This window comes from Canis aureus, chromosome 24 (genome assembly GCF_053574225.1).
Source record: "Canis aureus isolate CA01 chromosome 24, VMU_Caureus_v.1.0, whole genome shotgun sequence".
NCBI classification, from domain to species: Eukaryota; Metazoa; Chordata; class Mammalia; order Carnivora; family Canidae; genus Canis; species Canis aureus.
The window spans coordinates 5,249,663-5,265,142 of NC_135634.1; the positions used below are offsets into that span (position 1 = coordinate 5,249,663).

Consider the following 15,480-nt stretch of genomic DNA (forward strand, 5'->3'; position numbering starts at 1 on the left):
ACAAGGTAAGCAGGTTAGAAGCAAGTTAATTAGAAGACAGGCTATTGAAAGAAAATGTTGTGTAGTGGAAAAAAAAGGGGTGAGACAATGGAGTGGGTTTAACCCACCTTGCCCAGAAACATGGCTTTTAGAATTAGACTATCCTGGTTCAAATTCAGACTATGGGGCATTAAGGAAATTATTTCATCTGTCTGAGGCTTAATTTCCTCATCTGTAAAATGGAGTTAATTATGCTCTCTTGCAAGGTTGTCATAAAGATTATTAGAGATACATAAAGCAAATAGTATCATGCATAATACAGAGTAAGCACTTCCCTTGATAAAGTGTTAGTTCCCTTCATCCCTTCTTTGATAACTCGAACTTTAGAGGGAGCTCTAAGCTTCCTTAGAACAAGCCAGTTGTGAAATTAAGTTTAGCCCATTTCAAGGAAATAAGGGCAAGGATAAGTTGTGCAGTATGTTTTCACTTATTCAGCTGTGCTGTTACAGAAGTTGTGAATATTCTGGTACCTCTTAAAACTATAGAATTCTGTGGTCTTTTAGTACCTGTCCAGAGAACAGGGGCTTCTTTTGGGATATAATAAAAAGAACAGAAATTTTACTTCTCTTGGGGTTGCTGGGCTTTCTAACCCCTTTTATTTACATCTACCAGAAGAACCTAGTGTCTACCTAATGTTATCTCCAAGAATTTTGTGGTGTATTGAACAAAGATCTGTAGCCATTCACTGGAAGACTAGGATCTGTTTTAAGCATTCCAAATGATTCAAAGTTAAGGATAATTAGGCTTTGCTGACTCTGATGAGCAGAAGCTGTTTTTCTGGTTCTGACATGGCATTCTAGGCCTCCTCATTAATATCCAATTAGAATATGAAGCTGAGGATTCAGATGAACTCTTTATCAGAACTTTATGGCTCCTGGTGGACAGCCCCATCCGTAGGTGGTTCCCCAGCAGTGTTTTGAGTAATCTTTGAGTGCTTTACTGTCACTACTAGCATACTGGTAGCTGATGTCTTCTCTCTTTGATTACTTTATTTAGGCCCACTCAAGCTGAATATCTATTACACTATGCCACAAACAGAAAGGATGATTGGCCCCTTTACTTCCCTGCCTCCCTTTACGGTCCAATGCTGCCATGTTCTTAGTTGCTGGTCAGTATATAGAGTTGGGGTCCTTTAATTATCAAACCATGAATCATGGTGAAAAATTTATTAAAAGTGTATATTCTTGGGTTTACCACCCAGAGATCCTTATTGGGTAGGTCTGGGATAAGGCCTGGACATTGCATTTTTTAGCAGACATCACAATAGGTTCTATTGCAAAACACTAATATATAAAATAACAACAACAATAATAACAGATTTAGGGGATCTATATCCCTCAGGGAAAGATGTACAAGATAGTCTCTCTTGTGAAAAGTTACTATAAAGTGTTGATCAAAAAGTTCTACCATAACCCTGTGGTCAACTCTATTGCATGATGGAAATGCTATTCCTTGATTCATCAGGAGTCATAAAATTGATGACCCCTTATCTTATAGTCTGTTCTGGCTGCCATAAAAAAAATACCGCAGACGGGGTGGCTTACAAACAACAGAAATTTATTTCTCATTAGAGTCTGGAAGTCCCAAGATCAAGGCATCAGCATATATGGTGTTTGGTAATAGCTTGATTTCTGATTCAGAGATGACTCCTTCTTGCTGTGCCCTCCATGGTGGGAGAGGGCTAAGAACCTCTGTGGAGTCTTTTTTATAAGAGCATTAATTCTATTCTTGAGGCTCCTATCCCCATAACCTGAGCATCTCCCAAAGTCCCCACCTCTGTATATCATCATATGAGGCATTAGGATTTCAACATATGAATTTGGGAAGGACACAGATATTCAAACCACAGAACTTCTATTTCTCTCTGCTTCTTTTTCCCATCAGTGCATTCCTTTGTTTCTCATTATACCCAGACAGCTTGGACCCTTCAGGGAAAACTCTCACCAGAACACACACTCTGTCAGTCAGATGGAGATAGCACAGAAGATCCTGCTCCCAAAGCCAACAAAGCTATCTGATGATGGGGGACATGAAGGAAAAAGTATGGAAACAGAGAAACAATATTTAGGAAAATTTTGAGTTTCACATTAAATGTTCTCTGGAAGACTCTTGATCAATTTGTAGAAAATCAAGTCATAGGAAATTAATTTGCCAAAATCTAAATCATTGAATACATTCTTATGATTGTAACCCTAGCATTTTAAAGAATGTTCAATTTGTTAAAAGCTAAAACTTATGAAAATGGCTTAGCATTTAGTATCATCATTGAAAAATATATTCCAAAAAAGAATATGTTTAGGTTATAAGTTCACATGCATGGAAGATTCTCCTAAAAGCAAGTTTTGGATAATTTGGTAAATTTAGAATCCTTGGTGAATTGGCCTCTTTGCAAGTTAATCCTTTGGTCAATTGACTTCTTGCAATATTAACTTTTGGATATTTACCTAGTTTCCTTTCTGAAGGATGTTTTAGCTTTCCTTAAGACGAACCATAAAATCTCTCCTTGCCCTGCCTTAGTAGGAGAGGCATTTCAAACAGCTGGACTAGTCTCTTCATCATGCACTTGAGCCTTCAAAGAAACAAGACTCTCCCCTCATATCATTCTCTATTTTCGTCCATTTAATTCTACATGTTGACTGCTGATGTCTTTAATCAGCATCCTACTCTTTTGTTCATCCTGATGCCCCATATCATTTTCCTGAATCCCCTTTGTTGTGATTCAGATTCTTCTTTTAGTTATGCTGCTTTATGGGATCCTGGACAAACATTTAGCCCAGTTTGGACCTTCCAGGGAACTATTACCTCACTGTAGTGGCATCATGCTCCCAGTAGGTTCAATTTGGTCATTTCCACCTTCAGAACATTCTTAGAAATTTTGTTTTTAAAGCCATAAATATACATTTTAGAACCTGATAGCCAGGCATTAATAGTAATGAATCTAAAACACTATTGACACTCCTAAATATATTTGTGTTTAAAGTGATATATCTGCCATATAGTGAAAGGATTATTGAAGGGATCTTGGATTATCAAGAATGTGATATAAACAAAGCAAGAGGAGAAATTCCCACTAGTCATCTGACTAGTGGTAGATATGTAGAATCCATCTGAGGCTGCTTCCTGATGTATTCTGTCCCAGATATTACCAAGTTTGTGTTCTCAAAGATCATGTGTCAGTTTGGAGACAGGTGTAGCCTCAAATCACAAAACAAGTAACACATATTTTATATATGAATTTAATAACAATGTTGTCCACAAGGGGGCACTTGATATTTAAGCACGCAGAGGCTGTATTCATTCATTGCTGCAATTGCCTTCATTGAAAAGTACTGCATATCTAGGAGCTGTAATTATATTCTCATATTTTTTCTCTTGTAACCATTCAGTAGAGTGATTTTTTTCACTTGTAATTTTTATGTGTTCTTTAGTATAGTATAGCAATTACCATTGCTTAAAAAATTGGTGGCTGATAGAGTTTCCTTTTTACTTAGGATAGAAAAAAGGGGCTTAAGAAAAGCACAACTAAGTATATTTGATTTCAGGTATGTAAAAGCATCCTAAAATTTCTTATTCTTACCCCTAAAGTGCTATATCTGCCATATAGTTTCAATGTGCTGTTAGAAAATGATCTTTTCCAAGCAAATTAAGACATGATCATAGGTGAAATACTAAGAACTAATTAGTATCAGAAACAAAACAAAACACCTCTTCCATGATAAGAGAATTAATTTTTGTGTACGCGATTTCTTTTTGGTTAATTTCCAGTGTAGTCTTCAATTTACCTCTGGCTTTAGTATGTTTTTTCAGGCTATAGTTTCCTAGTGTGTGACCATTGATTATATAATTAGCTAAAACAAGCTCCTCGGGAAGATCAAGCACATTAAATTATGGGTCTTCTAATGAATCAGAAGTGATGGGATAAGAGAATATGTGACTTTGATAAAAACATTTAAAAAATAGTTCATTTTGGAGTTAGTAAAATAAAGAAGCAAAATCTAGAATGAACCTTGAAGTTACTGTAGTATAATTTTATAATTTTAAAGGATTTCTGATGTTTATAATAATTTTATAAATGGATAATTACAAATATCTTGCATTTAATGATCCAGAGTATTTAATGACTAATACAGTTTTTACAAAATCCCGAATGTGTTCTCATGTTCTCCCCAGGACAGTTTTTTAAATTAATTAGTTAATACCTTTTTTAGAGCAGTTCTAAGTTCTTAACAAATTTGGATGGAAGGCACAGAGATTTCCCACATACTCCTTACCCCTACACATAGCCTCCTTATTATCAGCATTATTCATTCCATTACTGGAATGAATCTATACTGACTCATCATAATCACCCAAAGTCCATAATTTACCTTAGAATTTACTCTTGGTGTTGTATGTTTTATGAGTTTGGAAAATGTATGATGACATATATTGATCCTTATAATATAATACAGAGTATTTTCACTGCCCTAAAAATCCTCCGTGTTCCACCTGTTCCTCCCCACTATCCACCCCCAACCCCTGGCAATCACTGATCTTTTTATTGTCTGCATAGTTTTGCTTTTTCCAGAATGTCCTATAGATCCAGTCTTTTCAGATTGGTTTTAGTAATATGAATTTAAGATTCCTTCATGTGTTTTCCAATAGTTCATTTATTTTTAGTGCTGAATAATATTTCATTGTCTGGATGTATCATGGTTCATTTGTCCATCCACCTATTGAAGGGCATCTTGGTTTCTTCCCAGTTTTAGTAGCTATGAATAAAGCTTATATAAACATCCATATGCAGGTTTTGTACGGACATAAGTTTCAACTCCTTTGGGCAAATACCAAGGAGGGCAATCACTGGGTCATATGGTAAGAGTATGTTTAGTTTTATAAGATACTGCCAGACTTCTTTTTATTTTTATTTTTTAAAGATTTTATTTCTTTGAGAGAGAGAGAGAGAGAGAGAGTGCTCAAGCAGGGGGAGGAGCAGAAGGAGAGGGACCAGCAGACTGTGCTGAGCACAGAGCCTGACGCAGGGCTCAATTGCACAACCCTGAGATCATGACCTGAGCAGAAATCAAGAGTCATAGGCTGACTGATTGAGCCACCCAGGCGCCCCTCATTTTGCATCTTACATTTAGATCTGTGATCTACTTTGGGTTAATTTTTGTGAAGGGTATAAGATGTCTAGATTAGTTTTTTTGCATGTGGATGTCCAGTTGTTCTGGCACCATTTGTGGAAAAGAGACTATCTTTGTTCCTTTGTTTTACTGGTAATGAACAAGTAGAATTTGAAATCTAAGAACACAATACCATTTATATTAGCACCCCCCCAAAATGAAATACTTAGATATAGATCTAACAAGATGTGTGTAAGATCTGGATAGGGAAAACTACAAAACTATGATGAACAAAATCAAAGAACTAAATACATGGAAAAGATATTCCATATTCATGAATAGGAAGACTCTATATTGTCAAGATGTCAGTTCTTCCCACCATAATCTATAAATCCAATGCAATCTCAATCAAAATTCCAACATGTTATTTTATGGATATTGATGAACTGATTCTAAAGTTTATAGGAGAAGTAAAAGACCCAAACAGCCAATATGATGTTGAAAAAGAAGAACAAAATTGGAGGACTGTTGTTTACTAACCTCAAGATTTACCAAAAAGCTACAGTAATCAAGATTAGTATTAGCAAAAGGATAGACATATAAATAAAACAGAATAGAAAGCCCAGAAATAGAACACCCAGAACAAAGAGATCCTTTTCAACTGACCTTTGGCAAAACAGTTGATTTTCATATATTAGCCTTGTATTCTGCAACCTTGTTATAATCTCTTATTAGTTCCAGAGCTTGTTGTTGATTATCTTGAATATTCTATGTAGATGATCATGTTGTCTGCAAACAAAGATAGTTTTATTTTCTTTCCCAATCTGTATACATTTTATGCCTTGTCTTGCCTTATTATATTAGCAAGGACTTCTAGTGTCATGTTGCAAGTGATGAGAGGGGTCATCCTTACCTTGTACGTCTGATCTTAGTGGGAAAGCTTCAAGTTTCTAACCATTAAGTATGATGTTACTATAATTGTTGTTGTTGTTTAAGATAATTCTTCATCAAGTTGAGGAAGTTCCCCTCTATTCCTAGTTTATTTTTTTATTTTATTTTTTTTATTCCTAGTTTATTGAGAGTTTTTGGTATCAGTGGGTGTTGGATTTTGTCAAATGCTTTTTCTGCATCTATTGATCTGATTACATGATTTTTTTTAGTCTGTTGATATGACAGATGCCATTAATTGAGACAGTTTATTTTTATGTTTGCCTTATTCCCGTGGGCTTGCCCTAATGAACCATCCTACTTTCCTGAGTTATTGCATAATATCAAAGCATGGTGCATCTAAAACTCAACTGTAGGAAGCAGGCTCAGGGAAGAAAAGTGAGGTGGGTCCCAGGAATTCTACTTGTAGGAGCAGTCCTAAGGCTAACGAGAAAATACTGTACTGTGTGTCTCCATGCAGACTCAAAGGGGAACAAACAAGCGCAGAGCTGGAAGATGGTGTGTTATAGGCTGGAAGGATAAGAAATCAAGATGTTAAAGCTGAAGGTAGTTACGAAGAAAGTCAGAAGGACAAGGCAAGGGGTCCACATCTGATATGAAGTTTCTGCTTAATATGTTTTCCACATGTATATACAAACTTATGAAATTAACATTTTGCCATTTTTAAACATTTTTTAATTTAGGAATTCCTAACTCAAGTACCAGGATGGGTAGCTACCATCTTGAATACAGTCCATTTTATAATTCACTGTGTTGAGTATAAATTATTGAAGAACTATTAGTGAATAGTAGTAGTAGTATGGTGCTTTTAAAAATGTGTTTAATTATAATGGTTCCCATTTTGGTCAAGATTTTTTTTTTTTTTTGCTGTTATAAAATTAAGAAGGTAGATGGTATATGTAGTAGGCTCTCAGGCCTGAGATCTGTTAGGAAAAAAATTTTAACAAGTACTACAATTCATTGTTTGGCATATTCACTCTTACCCTGTCTCACAAACCCTTCTTCCTACTCTTCTTACTATGTACAGAAGTCCTAAAATACTCCCTCCTAACCAAATCCAAATATCCCATGTGAAATTAGAAAACTATGCCTGGTACCATTAAAGAATTGGGTTTATTGGGATAGAAGTTGTGTAACATTGTTTTAAAGTGGTTTTGGTAAAATTGAGGCATCAAGCAAATGTTAAGAATAGGCACACAGATTTAGATTTGGATGTGATATTTATTAGCAGTGAAATGATAGTTTATAATGGATAAGGAGAATATAGAAGATCTCAGGAGGTGAGAGACTTAAACAAATTTTTGAAGATCCTCAGGTGGACCGTAGTCATTCACTTGACAAAGTTGAGAAAGTAACAACAAGCAGTTGGCAAGAGGAAGGCATATGAGTAAAAACAAAGCAGTCACTCTTTAGACCTGCTTAGTGCATTGGAACTTGGCAGCCCCAAGTATTGAAAAAGGTGGAGATGAGGAAGGAAACTGGGAAATTAGTTGAACATATAGACATGGAACAGTTGGCCACTGGGACCCCTCTGCCATCCCACATAGGATACTTTCCTTCAGTTAGTGTCCCCCCCCCGCCCCACTGGAGAAATTAAACTGCAGAAGCTCTGGATTTGGGGCCTTCAGGCACAGAGGAGGATGAGAATGAGATAGAGGTCTAAGAATGATGGAATTAAACAAAAATATGTGGTTCGAATAATGGAACTCTCAGCTCTCTCCCCTTGCACTACTCACAGAAAACAAATGGCTAAGGTAGGACATTGGACAGTTCTTCAGTTGTAAAATGGAAATGCCCTTAAAAAATGGTTAGTGAGGTGCCTACGTGGCTCAGATGGTTAAGCGTCTGCCTTCTGCTTAAGTCATGACTTCCAGGTCCTGGGATGCAGCCCCATGTTGGGCTCCCGGCTCAGCGGGGAATCTACTTCTTCCTCTTCTTCTCCACCTGCTCCTCATGCTCATGCGATCTCTCTCTCTGTCTATCTCTGTGTCTCTCTCTTTCTCAAATGAATAAATAAAATCCTAAAAAAGAAAAGAAAAGACTGTTAGTGTGGCTCCCCAGAGAATGCATCTCACAGACTTCCCAGAATAGGGAAGTTAATTGAGGAATTGGGCTTCAAAATACATTACTATTTTTGCATCAAAGCCACACCTCCCATGGGCTGCTCTTTGCCCATGTAGGTATAGGGGGGATACTAAAAGCAACCCTATTCCTGGGAAACATGGGACTCCATTGTCCGTGACTTTGGCTTAAGGATTCCTTGATGGTTTTGCCAAACTTTCCTTAGGCTGCATGCCAGCCTAGCATGCTTCTACTTCTACCTAACTTTCTTTCCCTTTCCCCTTCCCTAAGGCTCAGACTTGCATTATAATCAAACTACTTTCCCATCCTTCTGCTCTTTCCCTATTTCCTCTCAGGCAGGCATTTCTGATAACAGAATCCTTTCACATTTAATCCCATCTTGGTGTCTGCTTCTCAGAAGACTAAGCCTACAACTAGATGTACTGGGAGTGATGCAAAACAAAACAAAACAAAACAACCGAAAAAAAAAAAAAAAAAAAAAAAAAACAGGAGGTAAGATGGGGATTTGGGCCTGGCTCACTTACTGTGTGGCAGGCAGAGGATGCTGTCCTGATTTGTAGATATGGCAATAGCAGATCCTGGTTCAGTGCAGCAGTTCAACTGCTAAAAACCTCACTGATGGTGACCTTGGAAAATGTTATGACAGAGGGAAATGTTATAGAAGAATCCAAGATGTAGGCATTTGGAAAAGATGGAGTTATTTTTAAGTTGTAGTGACACCCTGTGTAAGGATAAATGAGACTGAGAACAGTGAACAAGCACTAATATTTAAGAGTGAAAACCAGAGTGTCTTGGTGGTAAAAGTCTTCTATACCCGTAGTAGAAGGGCAGACACCATAGAATAATAAAGCTGAAGACCAGATTGTGAGTTACAGAGTTCCAGAGACATTTAAATGCTCAGGCCGAGATCCCTGGGTGGCGCAGCGGTTTGGCACCTGCTTTTGGCCCAGGGCATGATCCTGGAGACCCGGGATCGAATCCCACGTTGGACTCCCAGTGCAGGGAGCCTGCTTCTCCCTCTGCCTGTGTCTCTGCCTCTCTCTCTCTCTCTCTGTCTCTCTCTCTGTGACTATCATAAATAAAGAAAAAAAATAGAAAAAATAAATAAAAAAATAAATGCTCAGGCCATGCACGTGTGTTATGCAAAAGATAGGGCCCTAAAAAGAATAACCAGGAATCCTGGAAAGTATAAGAGGACATCTGGCTGGATGGGCCTAAGGATATTGACTCTGCAACTCCAGCTGGACCCTCTGGCCCAGGTATACTTCTAGTAAGGGCTAGAATACTCACTGTTTTAGAAGATGCTACAGAGTCCTCTCTCTGATAAAGCAGTGGGTTCTCCCCTCAAGATCTGCCTCCACCTCTTCTGGCTGCCAGGCCAGTTAATGAGGGTGCTGTTCAACATCTATTAAAAAAAAAAAACAGAATGGGGGAGCAGGAGGTTGAGGACAGTTAACCCAATAGAAAGCACAATTCTTTGATCATTTCCCAGATCTTAACCACTTTTCAGTTCCAGAAATCATTGACCAAAGAGGTACCTGGGTTCCTAGGAGAAAGGACCCTATAACAGTCCACATATATATCATGACCATATCTCCAATCTTCCCCCAAAAAGGCCTCTAACCATTTATGTGGGTGCCTGTACACTGTGGAAAAGGAAACAACCAGACATTTTGAGATCTGAGTTGACATTGATTCCTCAAATAGGAATCTAGGCCTAGAGTCCAAATCACATGGGCTCCATGTGTCTGTAGACTCCTCTACCCCCATGGTTGTCATTTTGCCAGTCCCTGAGTACATAATTAAAACAGATATACTTGGCAGTTGAAGTTAACCCCCACACTAGACCTTCATCTCTGAAGTAAAAACTATTACAATGGGAAAAACAAAATGGGAGCTTTAGAAACTGTCCCATCCTAACCCAATGCCAAAATTGTAAAGCAAAAACCATTTTTTTTATCCCAGGGAAGACAGCAGTGATTAGTATCACAATTAAAAACCTAAAAGATGCAAGGGTCCTAGTGCCTGCTATTACTCTGTTTAATTTGCCAGTCTGGCCTCTGCAAAAACTGAATTTTTTTTTAAGATTTTATTTATTTACTCATGAGAGACACATAGAAGCAGAGACATAGGCAAAGGGAGAAGCAGGCTCCCCATGGGGAGCCCAATGTAGGACTTGATCCCAGGACCCAGGGATCACACCCTGAGCCGAAGGCAGATGCTCAACCACTGAGCCACCCAGGTGTCCCAAAAACTGGATATATTTTGGAGAAACACTGTAGGCCATTGCAGGCTTAACCAGTTAGTAGCCCCAACTGCAGTTGCTTTGCCAGATGTAGTATTACCACTAAGCAAACTAATAAGTTTTCATGTGTAGGGCGTGTAACCACTGATTTGGAGAACGTATTCTTTTTGTTCCAATTAGAAAAGAGGACCAAGAACAGTTGCAACTTCTGGTTTCGGCTCCAATATTCATAGTGCTGTCATTACAACAAGCAAGAGGTAAATAATCTGAAAATCAGTCAGTCAGTGACCTGAGTTTGCTAGGCAAACTCCCATCCTGAAATCTAATAAATAGACAAATCCAGATAGTCACTAACCTCTGCTTACCTGGAACAGAAGATGCTGGAAACATAAACTAGCAGGAACACTTAAATGGTGATTTTGATGAATTAATGGAGGAAAAATAGACAAATCCACTATTAAAGTTAGAGACTTCAATACTGAACGTATCAGTAATTGATAAGTCAAAAAGGGAGGAAAATCAATAAAGACATAATTGACCTGAACAGCAGTGTCAAACAACACAATCAATTGACATTTATAAAGTATTCCATCCAAAGACAGAATACAGATTCTTCTCAAGCTTTTATGTAACATTCATAAAGGTAAACCATATAAGACACTCAGCTCAATGAGGACAGGGTCTGGATTTGTAATTCTCAGTGGTATCCTTAGCACAATGTCTGGCACATAGGAGCTGCTCGATGAATGTATTTTTTTAATGTATTTTGAGTAAAATTAATGAATTGTAAAATTAAATGACAAAGAATTTAGTCAGGATAGGAATAGTAGTGAGATATAGTCTAACCCAAAGAAAGCATATTAAAAATATTTAAGCTTTGGGGGAACCTGAGTAGTTCAGTTGGTTGAGTGTCTGATTCTTGATTTCAGCTCAGGTCAAGATCTCAGGATTGTGAGATGGTGCTCTGTGTCTGGCTCTGTGTTCTAGCTTGAGATTCTCTCTCTCTCTCCCTCTGTCCTTCCCACCACCCCACCTCGCTCACACTCTCAATAAGTAAGTAAGTAAGTAAGTAAGTAAGTAAGTAAGTAAGTAAATAAATAAATAAATAAATTTAAGCTACAAAGCTTAGAACTGCAAATCCACATCAAGAAATAACAGAAAACACTCTTCTGTCATAAGAACTGCCACTTGATTAGTATTCCTAACCCTCTGCTTTCATCATGCCACTTGTTTAATAATTTCCAATAGCTCCCAGTGTTTTACTTCCTGAGCCTGGCAGTCTAAATCTTCTATTAAACAGGTCCTTCCTTATTTATGTTACCTTATTTCTTATTTATTGCTCAAATATTTTGCTTCAGCTCTATTATTACCACTAAGCAATCATTTTGACTCGTCTTTGATCAATATCAATCTCTCCTGTCTCCCTCTTTTTTGTCCATCCAAATCCTTCCTCTTTGGGGGATCGTGAGTGCTCTAGCCCATGTTGATCAGCTTCTTTTAAAAACTTGTAAGGCATTTATTATCTATATTTCACATTTTGGCATTTAATCATATATTGCCTTGAATTTTGCCTATTTCTGTTTTTTTAAGATTTTATTTATTCATTCATGAGAGACACACAGAGAGAGGCAGAGACAAAGGCAGAGGGAAAATCAGGCTCCCTGTGGGGAGCCTGATGTGGTACTTGATCCCAAGACCTTGGGATCACGACCTGAGCCAAAGGCAGGCGCTCAACCACTGAGCCACCCAGCCATCCCGAATTTTCCTCATTTCTTTTTTTTTTTTAAATTTTACCCATTTCTTATGCACATTTCTTATATGAGTTTCTAGAGTTTGGGATTATATTTCATTCTGGTCATCTTTAATATAAAATAACTTGTATTCCAGTATTAGTTTATTAATAAGCTAATTTCTCTTAGAACTTAGAGTGCATTTTTCCATTGAAACAATATTAAAAAGAGTTAAATTCTCTTTTACATTTATAAAAATGCATTTAACAAATGATGTAACTAAACCATATTACTATGGTAGGCTAAGCTTGGAATTCCCCTAGCAAGGATCTGTACAGCAAAAATTTTGAACTACTTCCATCACTCCTTGATTTGAATTTAAAAACTCTTCATACTTGAGCAGTGGTTTATTTCATAAGGGTTTAATTTTCTATAAGATAACCCAGTTTAACCTCTTAAATTTGTGGAGCTTTCATGGACTTTCTTCTGGAGCAAGTTTATATTTGGGGGAAGGGACTGAAAGCCATTTATGATGCCCAATGTATGATATTCAAAGACAAATAATGCCTGCCTAAGAAATAACACCCAGTTATGTTTTAATGGTTATCAAATATACATAGTGAAGAATTGTCACAACAAGGGATTTGTTTTATCACTGGTGTTATTTTTAGAGACAAGAACTTGTCTTGTTTCAGCTGACCTAATTATCCTATCAATACAATTTTTAAAATTCTAATAAGTATTAAGTATCTAGAAGCATTTTTAGAGAATTAGCTGTTTTTCAGGAGGAGGGTATGAGCTCTAAAATATCTTGCAGTGTCACTTTGTGGATATTTAAATCAGCTGCTTCTGTTTTTCTTTAAATGTTTCTTTTAATATATTCAGTTACCTAGATCATGACCAACAAGGGTTATGTAGAATTCAATTTGGAGATTTTTTTTAATGTTATTGTGGTAATGTGTAAGAATATGAGAAATAATTGGAGTTACTGCAAATAATTAGTTGTTGGTTTAGGGATTAAATTTTTAAACCAAATTGGTGTAATGCAGTATTTCTCTGGCATTTGGCTAAACCTATATTTAGCTCCAACTATTTGTGATGAATGGCATTTGGACTGAGGTCTTAGTTTCCAGAACTGTCCCACTTTGCAATATTCTCTCATTTCTCCTGGTCATTAACTTTATGGTCTATTCCTCTACTGTACTGTTGTTACACTGGTATCAGTCATATGAAAAATATATAATTGTTTATTTAGTATGTGTGGGCTTTGGAGTCAGATTACCTGGGTTCTTTTTTTTAAGATTTTATTTTAAAATCTTTAACGTATGGCTCAAGGTCAAGAGTCGCATGCTCCACTGACTGAGCCAGCCACTGGTAGTAGCACTCCAAACTACCTGGGTTCTAATTCCAGCTCTACCACTTATTAGCTGTATGTCTTTGTACCAGTTATTCAATATCTGTCAGATGCCGTTTTCTCAACAGTAAAATGGAAATAAATATATTAGTCATCTTCATGGATTTTATAAGGATTAAATGAAATAATCTGTGGAAAGCACTTAGCACAGGTACTGACTTGGCATGTTGTTAGGGTTCAATAAATATTGTAATTATTATTATTACTATTACTTAGTAGGTACATTTTAGAGAATTTGAAGTCACAGAACATTATGAGGTAGAGGAATTTACCAAAGAAGAAATTTCTTACTGCTATTTTGAGCATGAGTTCATGTAAAAATTTACTATTTATATTTTCAGGAATCCTTAAATACATTGCTTAAATAGCTAGAAAAAGAGAAAAGGAGCCTTGAAAATTAAGTGAAAGACTGTGCACTGAGATTGGAACAAGATTCAAAGGTTTGTTTTCATTCTATACTAGATATTTCTTTGTAACTGCCATTATTTTTAATATGTTATCTACAAATCTACTATATTATTATCCCAAAATGCTTACAAAACTATTTCCTACACTATTTTAAAAAACAGTATAGAGACATAAACTTGACTTAGGAATAGTCTTGCTAGTATTGCAAATCCTCTCTGATGTTAGATTATTTACTTTTATATCTTTCCTGTAGGCTTACCATAAGACCAACAATGAGTGCCGTATATACCTAGCTAAAATGTCACAGGTAACTTTTATTGTCTTCCAAATTTTAAGAGTTTCCTCTCACTGTAAATTACATTTTTCAGTCTTCTAGGCTTTTGATTGGTTTGGTTTGGTAAACAAACATATGTTGGAATTATGGGAGAAAATGTACCAACTTTCTAAATATAGAAAGTAAAAGGAAAATTTATAGCTTTTATAAAAACGTAAAAAGGAGATAAAAGTTTCCTAGATTAAGGGAATATTTTGTATATTTGCTTCCTGAGTTATCCTTTTAGTTTGATCTATAATTTCTAGAATTCAAACTATTGTCATATCTTTCTTAATGGCAAAGTGTATGTATTATTTATATTCAATGTTTATTATGAAAACCTTCAATGATCTTTATATCACAAAATGATATGCTTTTCACAATTTCCTCTATTTATTTTAAATACTACATGGAATGTGGGGTTGAGATAAAGGAGTTTCCAGAATCTTTAAAAACCTTTTAATACTGGTATAAAAGAGTTAATTGAGAATGGACTATTAACTCTTATCTCCAAAATCAGTCATGAAATAAGAGATCAAATGCTCAAATGTTTGTATTTCAGATCTCTGACTCATACCAAGTTTCTAAAAGGCAACAGATGGATCAACTGCCTAGAGTGAAAGAGAATCTAGTGAAAATGTAAGTCTAACTATATCTTTCCTTTCTAATTAATTATATTTGCATGTGAATGGTACTGACAAAACAGGTGTCCATTATATTTTGGAAGCGTAACTTCTAGATTTTATAGCAATGATATAAAATAACAGACAGATGGTAGAAGAACTTAAAGAACTTTGTGCTCTCTATTCACTATTTATATACATTTTTGTAGATCCCAAGAATATGTTTTGTCTTCCAATATGGTAAGTTCTTATTTTCTAAACTAAAACAATACCCTACCCAAGAGGAACATAAATCTACACCATTAACAATATAAATACAATTAAATTACCAGCCTTAACTTTTTTAGTGATGAAATGTGGACACTGAAATTAGTGTAGAGGACAGTGCAGTTTAAACTGTGTTTTCCTGGGCAGCCCAGGTGGCTCAGCGGTTTAGCACCACCTTCAGCCCAGGGCCTGATCCTGGAGTCCCAGGATCAAGTCCCACTTCAGGCTTCTGGCATGAAGTGGGACTGCTTCTCCCTCTGCCTGTGTCTCTGCCTCTCTCTCTCTCTCTCTCTCTCTCTCTGTCTG

The 15,480-nt window shown here is 36.5% G+C and overlaps 1 protein-coding gene across 1 annotated transcript in view; it reads left to right on the top strand.

Moving 5' to 3' along the window:
• The window catches only part of CCDC169 (coiled-coil domain containing 169), a 49,953-nt gene that overhangs the window by 22,686 nt on the left and 11,787 nt on the right, over nt 1-15,480 (top strand). The window contains 3 exon segments of the mRNA XM_077868078.1: nt 13,905-14,003; nt 14,225-14,278; nt 14,847-14,923. Of these exon segments, the coding sequence (XP_077724204.1) occupies nt 13,905-14,003; nt 14,225-14,278; nt 14,847-14,923 (230 nt within the window).